General features: G+C 40.0%; 1 protein-coding gene across 24 annotated transcripts in view; it reads right to left on the bottom strand.

Moving 5' to 3' along the window:
• The window catches only part of USP33 (ubiquitin specific peptidase 33), a 65,542-nt gene extending 48,600 nt beyond the window's left edge, over positions 1-16,942 (bottom strand). For 9 of the 24 annotated variants that reach the window (XR_014807917.1, XM_084964615.1, XM_084964616.1 and 6 more), the window contains exon 1: positions 16,713-16,942. Coding sequence is in view for 15 of the 24 variants with exons in the window: in XM_084964605.1 (XP_084820731.1) it covers positions 14,967-14,996 (30 nt within the window). In the remaining 9 variants the exon portion in view is untranslated. Of the gene's footprint in view, positions 1-14,966; positions 15,205-16,089 lie in introns of all 24 variants that reach the window. The other 15 variants (XM_084964604.1, XM_084964607.1, XM_084964619.1 and 12 more) reach the window with 8 other exon arrangements.
• Positions 16,943-20,092: the final 3,150 nt, after the last annotated feature.

Raw genomic sequence — 20,092 nt, 5'->3', positions numbered from 1 at the left:
GCCGGTATAACAATTCTCAAAACCAATACAGACCCGTTTTTGTTTCCACCAGTCAGCATTAAATGATTTCATAATACAAAGAGAATAAAAGAGAGTACTCAGGAGGGTACTGCCTCAGTATTGAGGAAAAAAAATGATCCCTAGACTACTTTAGTTCTGCTTTCAAAAAGCTCAAAAGCAAGCATTACAGGATCAAACTGTTCCCAAGGAATTTAACTGTGTCCCAGAACAAAGAAGAACATTTAAAGGAATGACAAAAACCAGCACCTGACAAGGCAAGAATCAAAATGTCTAGCATCCAATCAAAAATTATAACACATACAAAAGAAAATCTGACCCACAGTGGGGAGCAAAAAAGAGGCCCAGAATAACACAGACAATAGAATATAGGTTATATACGTTAAGAAGGGAGATGAAAGACAGAAAAAAGACCCAAATCAAGTTTCTAGATGTTAAAAAAAAATATGTATGAGGTGGAAAATTCAATGGATGAGATAAAAGTAGGTAAGACAATGAAAAACAGTAATGAACTTAAAGACACAGCAAAATAAATTATCCAAACTGAAATAGAAATTGAGAAAATTAAATACGAGCATCACTTAGCTAGGTGGAAAAGTCTAAATGTGATGAAAGCTGAAAACCTCTAAATTGAAGCAACACAACCTTGAGGCACAAGATAAACATAAGAACAAATTATACCATGGCATAGCAAGAACAAGTTGCTGAAAACCAGTAATACAAAGGAAATCTTAAAAGCAACCCCCAAAGACCCATAATGTATACTAAATACAATGTAAGCCAGAAGGCACAGGAGCAACATCTTTATGGTTTACTGAAGGAACACTGTCAACCTAGAATTCCTTACCTAGGAAAACATCTTGCAAAAACAAAGGCAGGAGTTCTCATCATGGCTCAGAGGTAACGAACCCGACGAGGATCCATGAAGATGAAAGGATCCAGGATTGCCAGGAGCTGTGGTATAGGGCTGGCTCAGATCCAGTGTGGCTGTGGCTGTGGCTGGCAGCTATAGCTCCGATTCAACCCCTAGCCTGGGAACTTCCATATGCAACTACCATACGGAAGACAAAAAAAAAAAAAAAAAAAAGACAAAAAAAACCCCAAATTCTTTAAACCTACACAAGCTGAAAGAATTTATCACCAACATACCTGTACTGTACAACTTGCATGTATGCTTCATTATTTTTCCATATTCATATAGATCATACACAAATACAGATAAAGAGACATACATGGTCATCTTTGTCAACACTTTACAAGCCATCCCTTTAGGTCAAATATTTCATGGATACACATGAAGTGCATCTACACATGGATGCATACACTGCATAAATTATTCAATCGATTCTTCTAATAATAGACACTTTGTTTTCGTATTCTGCAATTAAAAAATCCATGTAGGGAGTTCTGTTGTGGCGTAGAGGATTAAGAACCCAAGAGAGTGTCCCTGCAGATACAGGTGCAATCCCTGGCCTCGCTCAGTGGGTTAGGGATCCAATGTTGCCACAAACTGTGGCATAAGTCGTAGATGCAGGTTGGATCCTGCACTGCTGTGGCTGTTGACAGAGGCCTGCAGCTGCAGCTCCAATATGACCCCTAACCCAGGAATTTACATCTGCCGCAGGTATAGCCTTAAAAACAAACAAACGAAACAAACAAAACCCAAGTTCCTGTTGTGGCTCAGTGGTTCAAGAACCCACCTAGTATCCATAAGGATGCAGGTCTGGTTACTGGCCTCACTCAGTGGGTTGAGGATCCAGCGTGGCCAAATCTGGCACTGCTCTGAATGTGGCCTAAACTAGCAGCTGCAGCTGATTTGACCCCTAGTCCAGGAACTTCCGTATGCCTCAAATTCAGCTCTAAAAAGAAAGAAAGAAAAAAAAAAACACATATAATGGATGGGCCATTGTATTCATATTTGTATTATATAGGCCAGTTTATAAACAGATTTTGCAGGATTACTTTCCAAAAATGCTATAAGAACTCACATTTCCACTCATAAGGAAATACCATTTCTTTCACAGTAACACCATTTTCTCTTCTAGCAATAGTTTTTTTTTTCACTTTTGTCATTTGATGGGCATATTGTTATATTTCACTAGTATTTTATTTTGTTTTATTATTATTATTATTATTATTATTGTCTTTTTGCCATTTCTTGGGCCACTCCAGTGGCATATGGAGGTTCCCAGGCTAGGGGTCGAATCAGAGCTGTCTGTAGCTGCCAGCCTACGCCAGAGCCACAGCAACACAGGATCCGAGCTGTGTCTGCAGCCTACACCACAGCTCATGGCAACGCCGGATCCTTAACCCACTGAGCAAGGGCAGGGATCGAACCCGCAACCTCATTATTCCTAGTCGGATTCGTTAACCACCGCACCACGATGAGAACTCCAATATATTTCACTAGTATTTTAATTTGCATTGCCTTGATGCACCTGGCTAGTTCAGTCAGTAGAGCATGAGATTAATTTGCATTACCTTGACAACCTGTGAAATTGAGTGTCTTTTCATGAATTTTATAGCCTTCTAGATTTGCCATTTTATTAAATTCTAAAGACACCACTGAAAAACTGTTAGAATAATTCAGTAAAGTTGCAGGATACAAAATTAACATATAAGAAATAGAAATTTGTTGCTATATACTAACAAAAAATGATCAGAAAAAGAAATTAAGGGAGTTCCGTCATGGCACAGCGGAAAAGAATCCAACTAGGAACCATGAGGTTGCGGGTTTGATCCCTGGCCTCACATAGTGGGATAAGGATCCAGTGTTGCCATGAGCTGTGTAGGTTACAGATGCGGCTCAGATCTGGCGCTGCAATGGCTGTGATGTAGGTGGGCAGGTGTAGCTCCGATTCTACCCCTAGCCTGGGAACGTCCATATACGGCTGGTGCAGCCCTAAAATGACCAAAAAAAAAAAGAAAGAAATTAAGAAAACAATCCTATTTACAACAGCATCAAAAAGTAACTAGGAACGGAGTTCCCACTGTGGCTCAGCGGTTAACTAATGTGACTAGGAACCATGAGATCATGGGTTCGATCCTTGGCTTGCTCAGTGGGTTAAGGATCTGGCGTTGCCATGGGCTGTGGTGTAGGTCACAGACACAGCTCGGATCCCGCGTTGCTGTGGCTCTGGCATAGGCTGGCGGCTACAGCTCCGATCAGACCCCTAGCCTGGGAACCTCCATATGCCACAGGAGCAGCCCTAGAAAAGGCAAAAAGACAAAAAGACAAAAAAAAAAAAAAAAAAAAAAAAAAAAAACTAACTAGGAATGAAGGAGGAAAAAGAACTGTATTCAAAAACTATAAGAAAATGATGAAAAAAAACTGGAGGTGACACAAATAAATGGAAAGATATATTGTGCTCACAGACTAAAAGACTTAATATTGTTAAAAGGACTTAATGTTGCTAAAAGATACCCAAGGGAATCTACAAATCCAAAGCAATCCCTGTCAAAATACCAAAGGCATTTTTCACAAAACTAAAAGAAGTAATTCTAAAATGTATATGGAAACGAACAAGACTCCAAACAGCCAAAATAATCTTGAGAAAGAACAAAGCTGCAAGTATCATGCTCCCTGATTTCAAAGTATATTACAAAGCTACAGTAATCAAACAGCATTATACTGGCATAAAAACAGACACATAGCTCAATGGAACAGAACAGAGAAGTCAAAAATAAAGCTATACTTACATGTACAGTCAGTTAAAATGTCAAAGGAGGCAAAAATATACAATGAAGAAATGACAGCCTCTTCAATAAAGGGTGCTGGAAAAACTAGACAGCCACATGCAAAAGAGTCTAACTGGATTACTTTTTCACACCATATACAAAAATAAACTCAAAATAGATTAAAGACTTAAATGTAAGACCTAAAACTATAAAATTCCTAGAAGAAAACATAGGCCTTACACTCTTTGACTTTCTTAGCAATATTTTTTTGAATAAGTCTCCTCAGGCAATGGAAATAAACAAGTGGGACTACGTCACACTAAAGTTTTGTTTGCTTTGTCTTTTTAGGGCTGCACCTGCAACACATGGAAGGTCCCAGGCTAGGGGTCGAATCAGAGCTGTAGCTGCTGGCCTACACCACAGCCACAGCAACACCAGATCCTTAACCCACTGAGTGAGTTCAAGGATCGAAACTACATCCTCATGGACACTAGTCAGGTTCGTTACCACTGCACCACGACAGGAACTCCCCCAAAAGTTTTTGTACAGCAAAGGAAACTATCAACAAAATGAAAACTCAACCTACCAAACAAGAGAATATATTTGCAAACAATATATTTGATAAGGGGTCAATATCCAAAATATACAAAGAACTCCTACAACCCAACATCAAAAAAAACCAGTCTGATTAAAAAATAGGCTTTTAAAATTTTTTTTAGTTTTTTTAGTTTTTATTTTATAGTTTAGTTTTTTAGTTTCTAGTTTCTAGTTGATTCACAATGTTGTGTCCATTTCTGCTGTACAAAGTGACCCAGTCATACATATCTATACATTCTTTTTCTCATATTATCTTCCATCATGTTCTGTCACAACTACCACATGTTCTAACACAAAGACTGGATATAGTTCCCTGTTCCATAGAGTAGGATTTCATTGCTTATTCATTCTAAATGTAAGTTTGCATCTACTGATCCCAAACTCCTAGTCATTCCACTCTATTCCCCTCACCAGGCAACCACAAGTCTGTTCTCCATGTCTGTGAAAAACAGGCATTTTAAATAGACATTTTCCAAAAAAGACTTAACAGATATCCAACAGACACATGAAAGGATGCTCAACACCAGTGATCATCAGGCAAATGCAAATCAAAACCACAACAGGATATTACAACTGGTCAGAATGGCTATTTTCAAAAAGCCACAAAGTGTTGGCAAGGATGTGGAGAAAAGAGAGGCCTTATGTACCATTGGTGAGGCTGTACAGCCACTACGGAAAAAAGTATGGAAGTTTCTCAAAAAAATAAAAACTATCAGGATTTCCTTAGTGGCTCAGGCAGTTAAATATCTGGCATTGTCACTACTGTAGCTCTAGTTACTGCTGTAGTGGGGGTTCATTCCCTGGCCTGGGAACTTCCACACGCCACAGGTACAGCCAAAAATAAAAAAAGCTATCATATAATCCAGCAATTCCACTCTGAATTTTAATGAAGAAAATTAAAACACTAATTCAAAAATATATATGTACCACTATTTTTTCTTTTTTTTTTTGGTCTTTTCTAGGGCTGCACCCACGGCACATGGAGGTTTCCAAGCTAGGGGTCTAATCGGAGCTGCTGCTGCCAGCCTAAGCCAGAGCCACAGCAACTCAGGATCCGAGCTGCATCTGCGACCTACACAACAGCTCCTGGAATGCCAGATCCTTAACCCACTGAACAAGGCCAGGGATCGAAACTGCAACCTCATGGTTCCTAGTTAGATTCATTAACCACTGAGCCATGACGGGAACTCCAAGTGCACCACTATATTAATGCAGTATTATTTACAAAAGCCAAATCAGGAAAGCAACCTAAGCGTCCATCAAGAGATAAACAGATGAAGATGTGATGTATATAAACAATGGAATATTACTCAGTCATTTAAAAAAAACAATGAAATCTTGCCATTTGCAATAGTATGGATGGACCTAGAGGGTATTACGCTAAATGAAATAAGTCAGAATGAGAAGGACAAATATTGTATGATTTTACTTATATGTGGAATCTAAAAAACAAAACAGAAACAGACTCAGAGACACAGAGAACAGGTGGTTGCCAGAGAGGAAAGGGGGGAATGACAAGAAAAAAGTAACTGTGTGAGGTAATGAATGTTGATTAGCTTATTGTAGTGATTACTTCACAGTATACTTTTATATGAAACTGACATTGTATGCCTTAAATAATACAATTTTTGTCAATTATGCCTCGATAAAGTTCAAAATAGATTTTAAAAAATATGACCGTACATGTGAGCATTGTTTCTGAGCTCTGTTATTCCATTAGTCTACATGCCTTGGTGTCAATATTATTATTAACTTTCTTATCATATACTTCTAGCTCTAATTTTTATATAATCAAACACAACTCTTCATTTCATAACAGCTCCTAAGTTTCTAATCTTAAGGTTTCCTCCATCCTAGTTTACAGATCTAAAGCTGCAGAATAACTTTAATTTTTTTTCTAATAAGGCGCTACTCTACCTGGAGTTTAAGACTGGAATCCATTTTTTTAAATTGAAGTATAGTTGATTTACAGTGTTATGTTACTTTCAGGTGTACATACACGTATATACTCTTTAAGATTCTTTTCTCTCATAGGTAATTACAAAATGTTAAGTGTAGTTCCTTGTGCTATACAGTAGGTCTTTGCAGGTTGTCTATTTTGTATATAGTGTGAAGAATTCAATTGTATTTTCTTCCAGATGGGCAAGCATTTGCACTAGCCCCATTTATTATATAATATACTAATTTCCCACTGAACTGTAATACCATCTTCACAATTAAAGACTCTTCAAAAGAGGAGTTCCCGTTGTGGCTCAGTGGTTAACAAATCCGACTAGGAACCATGAGGTTGCGGGTTCGATCCCCTGGCCTTGCTCAGTGGGTTAAGGATCTGGCGTTGCTGTGAGCTGTGGTGTGGGCTGCAGACGCGGCTCGGATCCCAAGTTGCTGTGGCTCTGGCGTAGACCGTTGGCTATAGCTCCAATTTGACCCCTAGCCTGGGAACGAACCTCCATATGCCACGGGAGCGGCCCAAGAAATGGCAAAAAGACTCTTTAATAGAGGGTAAAGATTTGTCTTTTTAGGGCCGTTACTTAATTTTACTGTTTTAATTTTTTTTTTCTTTTTTGGCTGCCCTGTGGCATATAGATTTCCCAGGCCAGAAAGCAGAACTAAGCCACAGCTGTGACACACACCATAGCTGCAGCAATGCCAGATCCTTAACCCACTGTGCTGGGCCAGGGATCAAACCCATGTCACCACAGAAACAACAACAGATATTAACCCACTGTGCCACAGCGGGAACTCAAAAGCAATCATGAATATAAAGGTGACTGTAAGCATCCAAGTCACGATCCTTAAATTAATGGTTTTGCCATTGGGATATTTGTAGAATTTCCTTCTATTCTTAATTTACTTCCATTTTAAAAATTAGAAATGGCCTTTTTAAAAATTACAGTATAGGAGTTCCTATCATGGCTCAGTGGAAACAAATCAGACTAGCAACCATGAGGACACAGGTTCGATCCCTGACTTCACTCAGTGGGTTAAGGATCCGGCACTGCTGTGGCTGTGGCGAAGGCCGGTGGCTATAGCTCCGATTGGACCCCTAGCCTGGGAACTTCCATATGCTGAGGGTGCAGCCCTAAAAAGACAAATAAATAAATAAATAAATAAATATTGAAGTATAGTTGACTTACAATATACATTAGTTAGACAATGTCTTTAGGAGTTCCCTCTGTGGCTCAGTGGTTACAAACCTGACTAGTATCCATGAGGGTGCAGGTTCAATCCCTGGCCTCACTCAGTGGGTTGACAATCCAGCATTGCCGAGAGCTGTGTGGTGTAGATCACAGATATGGCTCAGATCCTGCATTGCTGTGGCTGTGTAATAAGCAGGAAGTTGTAGCTCCCATTCAACCCCTAGCTTGGGAACTTGCATATTCTGTACCTATGGCCCTAAAAAAAAAAAGGAAGAAGAAAATGCCTTTTTAGCAGCTACTGACGACTTACCATAGTCTTGTTTCATTGTTGATATTATTATATTAACAGATTTGATACTAATGATGTTGTAATATACTCTATTGGGTCAAAATTATGCTATCTTCAATAGCCTTGAGTCAATTTTACTAATTTCTATTTATATATTACTTTATCTAAATGTATATTTACAAATTATCCATTTATCTTGATTTTCAACTTTGGCATCATGGCATAACATGTAATATTCTCCAGAAGGTTTGCATAAGATTCCATTAAGTTTTCTTGTATTTGGGTATCTATGATTTTTTTCCTTTCTCATTCCTAAGAGTGCATATTTTTACTCTTTTTAAAAATTTCTTTTTCTTCTATACGAGGTTAATCTAAGTCATTGGTCCTTCAAAGAACCAGCTTTGGGATTTATACTGTCCACTGTTTTTGTTTTTGTTTCTGACTCCATTAATTAGTGTTTTAGCTTTAATCCCCAGGTCCTATTTGGTTTTATTTTCTTAATCCCTAAATATGGGTGCTGAATTATCTTAGTTTTATTTACTAATGATTTTGTTACCATAGTAAATTAACTGAGTAAAGCTAGGAAACTAGAAAGAACGTTAAGGGTCTTCTATTTCGGTAGTGTTGTATTTAATACTGAAAAGCCTTGATACAAATTGTTAGCTTTTGTTTGCATGGAATAATTCTCATTAAGTTGGTTAAATACCAGAAAGTTAATAGCAGAACAGAAAACTTATTTTAGTTTTTTTTCTTAGTCCCCCTTTCCTCTTCTCTCTGAGGCAGTATTTCGAGTACATAACCTTCAAGGCTTTTACACTGGATGTTTATATCCAGATAAAATGTGCTGTCATGAATGTTCTTAATTTTTACTATATTGGTATCCTAGAGAAATTTCCTCAGCCATAATGATGATAATAACAACTTAAAAAACCTTCCAGATTGAAATTATTGCATTCATGCTGTATGATGTACAATTTTTTTTGGGGGGGGGCAGCACTCAATTACCCTTCTGTAAATTCAGAACTGCTTCTGACGATATTACTTTTAAGGGGATGGGAGGCTATCTTAGCAGGACAATCTCCAAGTTTCAGGTCCCAAATTCTGACCCTGGACTTCCCGTGTGGCTCACAACATAACTACTCGGCGTTGCTTCTACAGCGGCTGTGGCTCAACCCAAATTCTGACCCTGTCATCCCAATAACAATAGCATATATTCAAATTTTAATACTGGAAAAGCATAGGGACCCATGTTATTAATATTTGTTATGTATCAGGACATAGTTGGTAACCTATACTTTTAAATATTGAAAAACTGTGTATTCCATTATCTAGTGTATTCTAAAAAGTAAAGCTATTTATAAAGAATCAGAGTCATGTGACTGGAAAAATATTTATGTCAGGAGAACTGCTGGCTAATTTATTAGCTATATAGAAGATTAACATGAATCCAGGAGTTCCCGTCGTGGCTTAGTGGTTAACAAATCCGACTAGGAACCATGAAGTTGCGGGTTCGATCCCTGGCCTCGCTCAGTGGGTTAAGGATCCGGCATTGCCGTGAGCCGTGGTGTAGGCTGCAGACTCGGCTTGGATCCCGCGTTGCTGTGGCTCTGGCGTAGGCCGGTGGCTATAGCTCTGATTAGATCTCTAGCCTGAGAACCTCCATATGCCAACGGTGCAGCCCTAGGAAAGACAAAAATATATATATATATATAATAGGTAGCAGAACTGCTCAATATTTTTAGCAAAAATCTAGATAAAGACACAGAAGGCAGGCTAATGAAATCTAATTATAAAATTATAAAAACAGATTGTGTGGGTTTTTGGGCATACCCATGGCACATATAAGTTCCTGGGCCAGGGATCTAACCTGAGCCATAGCAGCAACCCAAGCTACTCCACCAACAACACCGTATCCTAAAACCACAGCACAGCAAGAGAACTCCATAAAATTATAAAAATAAGTTTTTGGGGTTTTTTTGGTCTTTTTAGGGTTGCACTGTGGCACATGGAAGTTCCCAGGCTAGGGGTCAAATTGGAGCTGCAGGCCTACACCACAGCCACAGCAATGTCAAATTCAAGCTGTGTCTGCAACCTATACTACAGTTCACGGCAATGCTGGATCCTTAACCCACCGAGCAAGGCCAGGGATCGAACCTGCACTCCTGTGGATATTAGTCAGATTCTTACCCTCTGAGACACAATGGGAACTCCCTAAAAATAATTTCTCAAAGAAAAAAAGCTTCTTTAGAAGGATGAGCTAAAATTAACAAAGATAGATCTAAGATTCTATATTGGGATTCAAAGAGTCTTTATGCTTAAAGAGCAAAAAAAGGGTCTCAGGTATTTAGATTCCAGATGCTAGAAGATGCATGAAGCAACAGTGCAATTCTTATTTATCACAGAACAACAGCTTTCAATTAAAGAGTATTTACTCACTGTACTCTTAGACTAAGCAGACTAAGACTGTACTCATAAGACTAATATCTCAAATATTTTATTTCTGAAGAATACTAAAACCTACAGAAAAAGAATTCCTTCCATAGACATTTTTTAAAATTCTGAAAACTGTACCTTATGATAAAGACAAAAAAGTATGGCTAAGCGTAAAGTTCTGGGAGCAAGGCTACCTAGGTTCAAATCCAAGCTCCACTGTGTCCTAGGTTTGTGATTAGGGATGAGTTACCTCTCTGTGCCTCAGTCCCTCAGCAGTAAAAGTGAGATAATTACAAAAATCTACCTCTTGGGAGTTGGGAGGATGGGGGATGTTACATAACACATGTGTCAATACATATAAAGTATTTAGAACAGACTGACAGTAAGTACTCAATAAAAAAATGTTAACTATCAGGAGGAAAAATTGAAAGTATGGATGTTTAGACTGCAGAAGGCAAAAAAGTTAAGAGGACCTGATACATGTGTCCCAATTATTTGGATATTATGACCAAAAAAGTGAGATTCTTTTTTATGTAATTCGAGGAAAGTTAGACATAGCAACTCCAATCAATGGTGAAGATTTTCAACAATTAAATCTATACAAAAATGGAAGATGAAACTTTGGGAAGAGGGATGTTCCCCGTCATTGCTACAAACACAGGCTACAAGACCAACTGTCAGGTGCCTCAAAGCATTCTGCCCCCAAAAGTCTAAGATTCTCTGACTATAGAAAAATTGATTTGTCTGTCAGTAGTTTCAAGCTATGCCACTGGTTCATTACTGCAACTAATATGACTAGTCCAACTGTTTTTTTTTTTTTTTTTTTGCTTTTTAGGGCTGCACCTACAACATATGGAAGTTCCCAGGTAGGAGTCAAATCGGAGCTACAGCTGCTGGCCTAGACCACTGCCAAAGCAACGCTGGATCCGAGCCATGTCTGTGACCTATAGCACAACTCATGTCAATGCCAGATCCTTAACCCACTGAGTGAGGCAAGGGATCCAACCCATGTCCTCATGGACACTAGACAGATTTGTTACCACTGAGCCACGATGGGAACTTCCAACTGCACTATTTTAAATCTTAGGTTTCAAAAAAATTTTTTTTTGGCCACACTTGTGAATGTGGAAAATCCTCAGCCAGGGATCGAACCTGTGCCATAACAACAACCTGAGCCGCTGCAATGACAATGCCAGATCCTTAACCCATTGCACCACAAGGGAACTCCTCAAAATTATTTTAATTGCAAAAATACATTATTATAAGCTCATAGCTAATTAGATCATAATTACCATAGAATAAAATTGCTACCCAACATAGGCAAGCCAGAAAAACTGACAAATGGAAGTATCAATGAAAAGAATGTAATAAGAAGCAGAAAAGTTTATTTTTTTCTAAAGCAAAACATACTAAGTGTTCATGGAAACTTTTAAACTATAAAATCTGCTCATGACAACTATAAAGAACTATGTTTCTTGTCCTTTAAACAAATATTCTGGCAAAGACAAAGTCCTTGAAAGCTTCACACAGATTTCACAGTCCTATAACTCTTCCCCTAACCATTTTTAATTTTCATTCAAACCATAACACAGAAGAATAAATTTAGTACTAATCTTCTAATTTCCCTCTTCCTAAAAACATCTGTCCTTTTGATCCTTAACAATCTAATTAATGAGAGCCTTATTAGGTCTATTAAGAGAACTACATAAGCTCCTGATTTCTCTACCTGTGATCCATCTAATCAGATTCTACTCTTAACATCGCCACAATAAATCATCCAAAAGCACAGCTGAATCTGGAAACCTCATTCTAAATAAAATCCTTTAATATTTGTAAAGATTAATCAGCATTTCTTATAAAGAAAAAAAAAAATCTGTCCCAGAGTTCCCAGGTGGCTCAGTGAGTTAAGAATCTGGTGTTGTCACTACTCTGGCCCTGGCTACTGCTGTGGCATGGGTTCAGTCCCTGGCCTGGGAACCTCTGTATGCTGTGGGCACAGCCAAAAAAAAAAAAAAAAAAAAAAATCCGTCCAGTAATGGCAAAGTATAGTCAACTGCAGCCTCATCTAGATGAAATAATTGTGACAAACACTAGGGGAAAGGGGAAGAAAAGGGGAGAGAGGAGGAAAGAGAGGAAGAGAAAAAGAGAACAAGAATGAATGAATATAATAGAGTTCCAATAAAGTGCAAACAGCTGATGGTAATTTTCACCCCAAGTCACTTCTGAGCAAGATGGGGGTAATTAAATTAAACAGAACATCAACATTATCAGGCAGTCATTAAAACTACTTAAGCAGAACATGTAAGATCATGGAAAAACAAATGCAACCACCATAATCAAATGAGAACTACTCTAACAAATTTTGTCCATTTTTTTCCTTCGCCAGAATATTGTCGATAATAAAAAAATGAAAATTTATTCTCTAAATAATGCTGCTACTAAAAAATCTGAAATTCCTCCTTCAGGATTTTATAAATAGTCAAAAACTGTAGGAAATGGTCTTATTTGATGTCACATTCAATCCCCTATTTTTATCATATTGCCTTTCTGCAGGATGGTGCTAGACCAGGGGAATTTAGAGACTAACTTAACAAAAACACAATCAAGCATGGGCCAGACACTATTTATCTAGTGGGGCTGGCAGGACAGTTCAAACTCCACCCTACTTTCCCTTTTGAATGACTGGTCATCTACTATCTACCTCATCAACACTTTTCAACACCTTATAATTTCTTTATTCTCCTGAAACAACCAATTTGACCTGTTTACCCTCCTCAACCACAAGTAATTATCTAACACTCAAACCTTAGTGCCATTTCTTTTTCTTTTTTACAGCCACAACTGCAGCATACGGAAGTTCCCAGGCTAGGGGCTGAACTGGAGCTGCAGCTGCCGGCCTACACTACAGCCATGGCAACAACAGATCCAACCTGCATCTTCGACCTACACAGCAGCTTGCAGAAACGCTGGATCCTCAGCCTACTGAGTGAGGCCAGATCAAACCTGCATTCTCACAGACTCTGGGTCAGGTTCTTAACTCACTGAGCCACTATGAGAACTCCCCCTCGGGGCTTTAAGTCTCTCCTCACTTTCTGCACTCAAGCAGTTAGCAAATTCTATTGTTTCCTTCTTTTCCCCATCACTCTCTACTCGAATTCCTTCTAAGTCTCCACCTAAACTGAGGCTTTTATTTCACCCCTGGATTATTTAATGAGCATGCCTATTAACAGATACAGTTGACATCTGGCTCCCTATTCTTCAGCTCACCTTGCAGCTGGTACAGATAGTATCCTGACAACTCCCCACCTCCACCACTTCTCTGCTTCTAAGTTCTCCAGCCTATCAGGTGCTTGCCCAATCCTAGCTTAGGTAACAGAAAGTGCTTAAGGCATTTCAAGGACAATCTCAATCAGTGAGGACTTGGAGTAGGTGGAAAAACTCCCCAGCTCCCCTTCATTTGGTAGGACAATTCTGAGGCAAATTGTCCTACAAAAATCTCCACAGGTTTATGCCCCCAGTTGCCCATCAATTGGCTTTTTTCTCTTTCCTGACTCTTTACCCACTCCCTCACTTGTGCTTCCTGGCATTTCACCTGCACCCATGTTATCTCAGGGTCTCCTTACAACACAGCACTTCACAGCAGGTTAGGAATCTGGCACTGTTACTACAGTGGCTTAGTTGCTGCTGTGCTGCAGGTTCAATCCCTCACCGCCCAGGAACTTCACATGTCACATGTCGTGGGGCCAGCCGAAAAAAAAAAGATAGCACTTCAGAGGGCCACGGGGCCATAAAAGTGATGCTACTGAGATCTTGTTTAACCTAAAGCTGCCCTTGGTCTCAATCTTCTCCCCATTACAGTTCATTCTGCATTCATGTGGATCACATACCTTTTCTTTCTTTCTTTCTTTTTTTTGGGGGGGACGTGTCTTTTTAGGGTCACACCCAAGGCATGAGGAAGTTTCCAGGCTAGGGGATGAACCAGAGCTGTAGCTGCCAGTCTACACCACAGCAACGCCAGATCCTTAACCCACTGAACGAGGGCAGGGATAACACTCAAGTCCTCATGGATACTAGTCGGGTTCATTACTGCTGAGCTGCAACACGAACTCCTCACATACCTTTTCTGACTTCATCTTCAATGAAGTCTTTCATCATTTGTCTTTTTCATCTCCTATTACTAACATATAAATCATAATTGTTCTACCTACCCTGTCTCAAATATAATTTGGACTTTTCCAGGAAGGCAATAATCTATTCATTTTACAAATGTCCTCCGATATTCACTGAAAACGTTGCAAAGCTCATTCGTCTCAAATATCATCTCTACCAAGATTCGATCACGTCTCTCATACCTAAATTCCCGATTAAGGAATTTAGTCATAAGACACTTTACTGTAGTTGTGTAAAAAACTACCCTACTTGACTACAAACCTGACTCTAAATTCTTTAAGGAAATAAACCATGTTTCATTCTTTTCTTTTCCAAAGAGCTTTTTTTTCCCTCTGGTAGACTTATAGATATTGAAGTCCTTAGCCTTCTAAAGTAACTTTTGAAAGGAACATTTATTTTGATATACGCATGTTTCTTAAGTATTAGTTCTCTTGATATATACTATATTGTACAAAATTTGTGCTCCTTTTTATGGACAAATCAATTGTACTCATCTCAGAGTTTTTGGAACTATCCTATTTGCCAAAATGCTTCTGAAGTCACATGTAGACTTTTTTTAGAAAGTTTTTAAAAATATGTATATATAAAAGCTGTTACTTATTCTTTTATTTTTAGAAATGACTACATTTCATGTTTCTCACCAAAAAATCTTTCACATTTATGTACTTCATTTTCCTTGCAGAGTCCACAGCCTGCCACGTGTTATAGTTCACAGTGCTCCAATATCAATTCCAATTTATATCAAAGATTGTTCAGCAAGATTACTTCCGGCTTCAAGGAAATTCTGATCCATACACAACCTCGAAATGCTTCCGTCATGAGAAAAGACTTTTCTTGGCATTCCTAACTCAAGAGGATTGGCATAAGGCTCAAAGAAGACTGTACATGTGAAAGGTCATTAGAATTCTAATGGCAATACATAAACCTAAGACATCTCCTTAACTCTGAATTTCAAATAAAGATTAGAATAATTATTTACTACAATCCAATGCTATTAAAACTGCACTGTTATTTGCTTACTGGCAGGTTATAAATAGCCCAGAAAAGACAAAAAAATTGAAAAGGAGCAATAAACCAAATCAAAAATAAGAAGTAATCTTAAGTAGACTATTCCTCTTGTATACAGCAGGAGGTCAGATATTTTACTCCTGGAATATTTTTTGTACTGTCCTTTTTTCTTTCAACCCTGTCAAAGTAAATAACAGAAAGCCTGGCATAATGTAACAATTACTACCACTTTTTCTTAAAATTAGCATTGTCTTTCAATAAGATTCCTATTTTTTCCCCTGTTTATATTAATAGCATGAAGTCGCTAATAATATTTGCATTAGGTTCAAATCAAATAATCTATTATCCGCATTAGTCAGAGCTTTCCAGATGATATAACTGCCTCAACCAGAAACGGAACTAAAATAGCCTCATCAGTTTTTGAAACAGGCTTTCCTTAAAAGAAAAATAATCTGATTAAACTAAAAAATTCTACAATTCTACATAAAATTCTTCTGTTGAGCAAGAAGTCGAAATGCTTGTGGTTAAAAATTCAGCGTCAGTTTAGAGCCTATGCTCCTGCCAGTCTTTTTCCCCTCTGGCCCAATTTTCCCGGCCTAATACCAATTATATGAGAAAGCAAACCCTAAAAATACGTGAGTGCAGCGAAACACCTAGAATCATCCAACAGTTCCACCTGCAACCTGTAAGTATTCAAATGAAGAGCGTTTTGTAGTAGGTAAATATGTAAGAATAAAGGTCTGGGAAAACACACACCGTGGAAACTGACTCAAACAAAAGCTGCAGATGGCCAGACAGCAAGGGGTAGCCTCTGAAAAGTCAAGATCAAATATTCGTCGGAGAAAAATTCCAGGGACGACAATACCCAGGTCTTCCCGCTGACAACAACGAATAACGGGGCCCCTGGGGCTGTACGCATGGGTCCGATCATGCCAACTGCGCCGCAAAGCGAAACCAGAATCCAGTAGCCAGCGCGCTGCGGGGCTTTCAATCTTCTGCGTTCGCCGTGAGGGACTGGCAAGATGTAATGGGGAGACCAAGGAAAGGAGCGGAGCCTCTCGCAGGGACTTGCCTCACCCCTCCTGCCTCCGCTTCCTGGGGGAGCACACCCTGCGGACCCCGCCTCAAATCTACCCCCGACTCATGTCCTCCGCCGACCCCCCTCGGGGTGGGCACCAATCATCCTTGCAGCGCAGAGCACTGGAGGGGCCTAGGCCTTCTACCCGCCCGCGCACCCACCACCCCCACCCCAGACCAAGAAAAAGACGCCGCTACAGCAGTCACAGCGTCGCCGCGCGGGAGTGAGAACACAGACCAGCGCCCGGCCGCAGACGATGCGCCCTTCGGCCCCGCGCCCCTCCCAGCAGCGTCGCGCTCACCTCCACGGCCTTCCCCAAGGGACCCGCCAGCGCGGCCAACGATGGCCTGCGGCCGCTCCTCCACCAACTCTTCTTTTACTCCCCTGGCCTGGGAGAGGGGCGGTGTCGCATATACAGCGCCGGAAAACGGTTCCGCAGCTCAGCCCACGGGGTCCCCGCCTCCCGCACCGGCCACTTCCCGCAGCAGCCGCGGCTCCTTCCGGTGTCTCCGCGGCCGCCGCAGGCGCCTCGGGCGTCGCGGGAGAGCGGGGCGGGGCTGCTGGGAGAGGCCGCCCCGCCTCCGGGGCGTGGTCACGGCGCCGAGTCCAGGTGCGGGGACCCAGGCTGCTCTCACCAATGGGGCTTCCAAAGTAGCTAGGAGCACAGGAACCGTGTAGAGTAGTTGTAGATTTGGGGCACCTTTCGTTTTTACACGTGTTCTCCCCCTCTTCTAGACCACATTACGACCATTAGCATTACAGAACTTGCATTACGGCTGCCCGATGAATGACCTCAGGTTTCTGAGCTTACACAAAGAAATGTTAGACTACTTAATTCAACGCTTTCCCTTCCTTTCCTCTTCCTTCTCCCAAATTCTTCGGGCCTAGACTCTCTGAAAATCATTGTGTTCCGCTTTCTACGTCTAGAAAGTAGAAAGTCATCGCTTTCATTTTCCCTTAGGCCAAAATCAAGATCAAATCAAATATTTATTGAAACCTTAGTACCTGCTTAGTGACTAGAGCATTGGAAGAGATCTCCCTTCTAATTCATGGATCTGTTAATATTCTCTCAAGTGATTGATATGCAAACAGTAAAAACAGTGAAATTAATATAAATTAAGTGTTAAAATTGCCACCTTCGAAGTATCTGTTTACCTCTAACTTTTTGGTCTCTCAAATGCGCGCTTTTCTCAAGTGTTATGTAAGATGCTCAAAATCCATCTGAAACAAGTAGAAAATATGAGAGGTTCTAATTCTCTTCATTTGGTAAAAATGGAAGAAAGGAATCTTTGTCAACATTCTATGTAGGGACTGACACCAAGGTCTCAGTTTGCATCATAAATGTTCACCTATCCTGAATTCACTGAGTATCAGCATATTTCAAAATATTGCAGTCTACAGGATGTCAGCAATGTGGTTAAATTTTTAAATCAAATATCTAAATGTTTTTAAATATTTATACTCCTCCTTAAAGAGATAAGAGAATGATGGAGTTCCTGCTGTAGCTCAGCGGTAACGAACCCAAATAGTATCCATGAGGACTCCGGTTTGATCCGAGTGGGTTAAGGATCAGGTGTTGCGGAGAGCTGCGGTGGATGCAGCAGACGCGGCTCGGATCTGATGTTGCCCTGGCTGTAGTGTACGCTGGCAGCTAAGCTCGATTGGGCCCCTAGCCTGGGAACTTCCATATGCCACGGTGCTGCCCCCAAAATAGACCAAAAAACAAACAACAACAAAAAAAAGAGATGAGAATGATCATGAAAATCATTTGTTTCCTGATGTTTTGAAACAAAGTGCTATCTGAATTAAAGGAGTCCTATGGGGTTTTTTTGTTTATTTTAAGGGCCGAACCTGCGGCATATGGAAATTCCCAGGCTAGGGGCCCAATCAGAGCTGTAGCTGCCAGCCTACACCACAGCCACAGCAACTTGGAATCTGAACATTGTCTGCGACCTATACCACAACTCGAGGCAGTGCTAGATCCGCAACCCACTGAGGTCAGGGATCAAACCCGCATCATCACGGATACTAGTCAGATTCATTTCCACTGTGCCACAACAGGAACTCCAGAGTTGTATGGGCTTATTGGAAAAAAAAAGAAGAAACAAGTGTATTAAATTTTGTGACCTTTGCTCTGATAAGTGGCTGTCAGCAATATACTAAAAACAAAAAAAATTTTAGTGTTTATATTTAACCTAAGGCCTCATAGTAAAAGTGGTGTTTCAAAAATGGGTAAGAACTGCTTTTCGAAAGAAACTTGTGCAATGAAAAGAGCATTTTGAAAAAAGAGGTTTGAAACTATTTCCATTATTAAGTAATATTGCTGCCAAAAGTTTTGTCACCTATAGAAACTCATCTTTATGTTAAAAGACACCATTAAGAAATTAAAAGTCTGAGTTCCTGCTGTGGCTCAGCAGTTAATGATCCAATTTGTCTCTGTGGTGGGCGTTGCCAGTTGGCACAGTAGGTTAAGGATCCACTGTTGCAGCAGCTGTGGTGTAGGTCATAGATGCGGCTGAGATTCGATCCCTGGCTCAGGAAACTTCTATATGCTGAGGGTGTGCCCAAAACTGAAAAAAAGAAAAAAGAAATGAAAAGACAAGCCAGCAAATAGAAGACATTTGAAATATATATAGCTGGGAGGGATGGGCTGGGGTTTGGGATAGAAATAATGTAAAATTGTGTTGTGATGATCATTGTACAACTATAAATGTATTAAAATTAATTCAGTTTAAAAAAGGAAAAAAGAAATATATATAGCTAATAAAGAGCTCAGATGTAAGTATGTGTATGTATATATGCATATGTATTTCTGTGAATCAGTGAGACAACTAAATAGACAAAAGGCAAAGGTCCTTGCTCCAGAAATTCCTACGTTGAAACTGTATCAAGGCATGTTCTGTTATTGCAGAGTTCAAGCAAATTTGTTTATTTTTAAATTTTATTTATTTATTTTTCTTTTTATGGCCACACCTGTGGCATATGGAAGTTCCCAGGCTAGGGGTCAAATCAGAGCTGCAGCTGCTGGCCAACTCCACAGCCAGGGCAAACTGGATACCAGCCACATGTGCCACCTATATGTAGTTTGCAGCAATGATGGATTCCCAACCCACTGAGTGAGGTCAGGTGTCAAACTTGCAGCCTCACAGAGACTAAACTGGGTCCTTAACCCAGCAAGCCACAATGGGGATATCTATTACTCATTTCTTGAATTTGCCATCTTACAAATTTGTAATTTTTTTTTTTTTTTTTGGTCTTTTAGGGCCACACCCATGGCATGTGTAGGTTCCCAGGCTTGGGGTCTAATCAGAGCTGTAGCTGCCAGCCTACGCCAGAGCCACAGCAACGCCAGTTCTGAGCCACGTCTGTGACCTATATCACAGCTCATGGTAATGCCAGATCCTTAACCCACTGAGCGAGGCCAGGGATTGAACCTGAAACCTTATGGTTCCTAGTCGGATTTGTTTCTGCTGAGCCACAATGGGAACTCCTTTTTATTTATTTTTATTTTTATTTTTTTTGTCTTTTGCCATCTTACAGTTCTCTTTAAGAGCAGAGTTCCTAGTTTAAAAAAAAAAAATATATCCCAAGAGTTCCCGTCGTGGTGCAGTGGTTAATGAATCCGACTAGGAACCATGAGGTTGTGGGTTCGGTCCCTGCCCTTGCTCAGTGGGTTAACAA

The sequence above is a fragment of the Sus scrofa genome, chromosome 6, assembly GCF_054392235.1.
Source record: "Sus scrofa isolate SSC_HxYL_T2T_F1_AM1 chromosome 6, Sscrofa_HxYL_maternal_Yorkshire_Landrace_v2.0, whole genome shotgun sequence".
Lineage (NCBI taxonomy): Eukaryota > Metazoa > Chordata > Mammalia > Artiodactyla > Suidae > Sus > Sus scrofa.
Note: the sequence above shows the minus strand (reverse complement) of the source record. Positions and strands in the feature narration are given on the sequence as shown.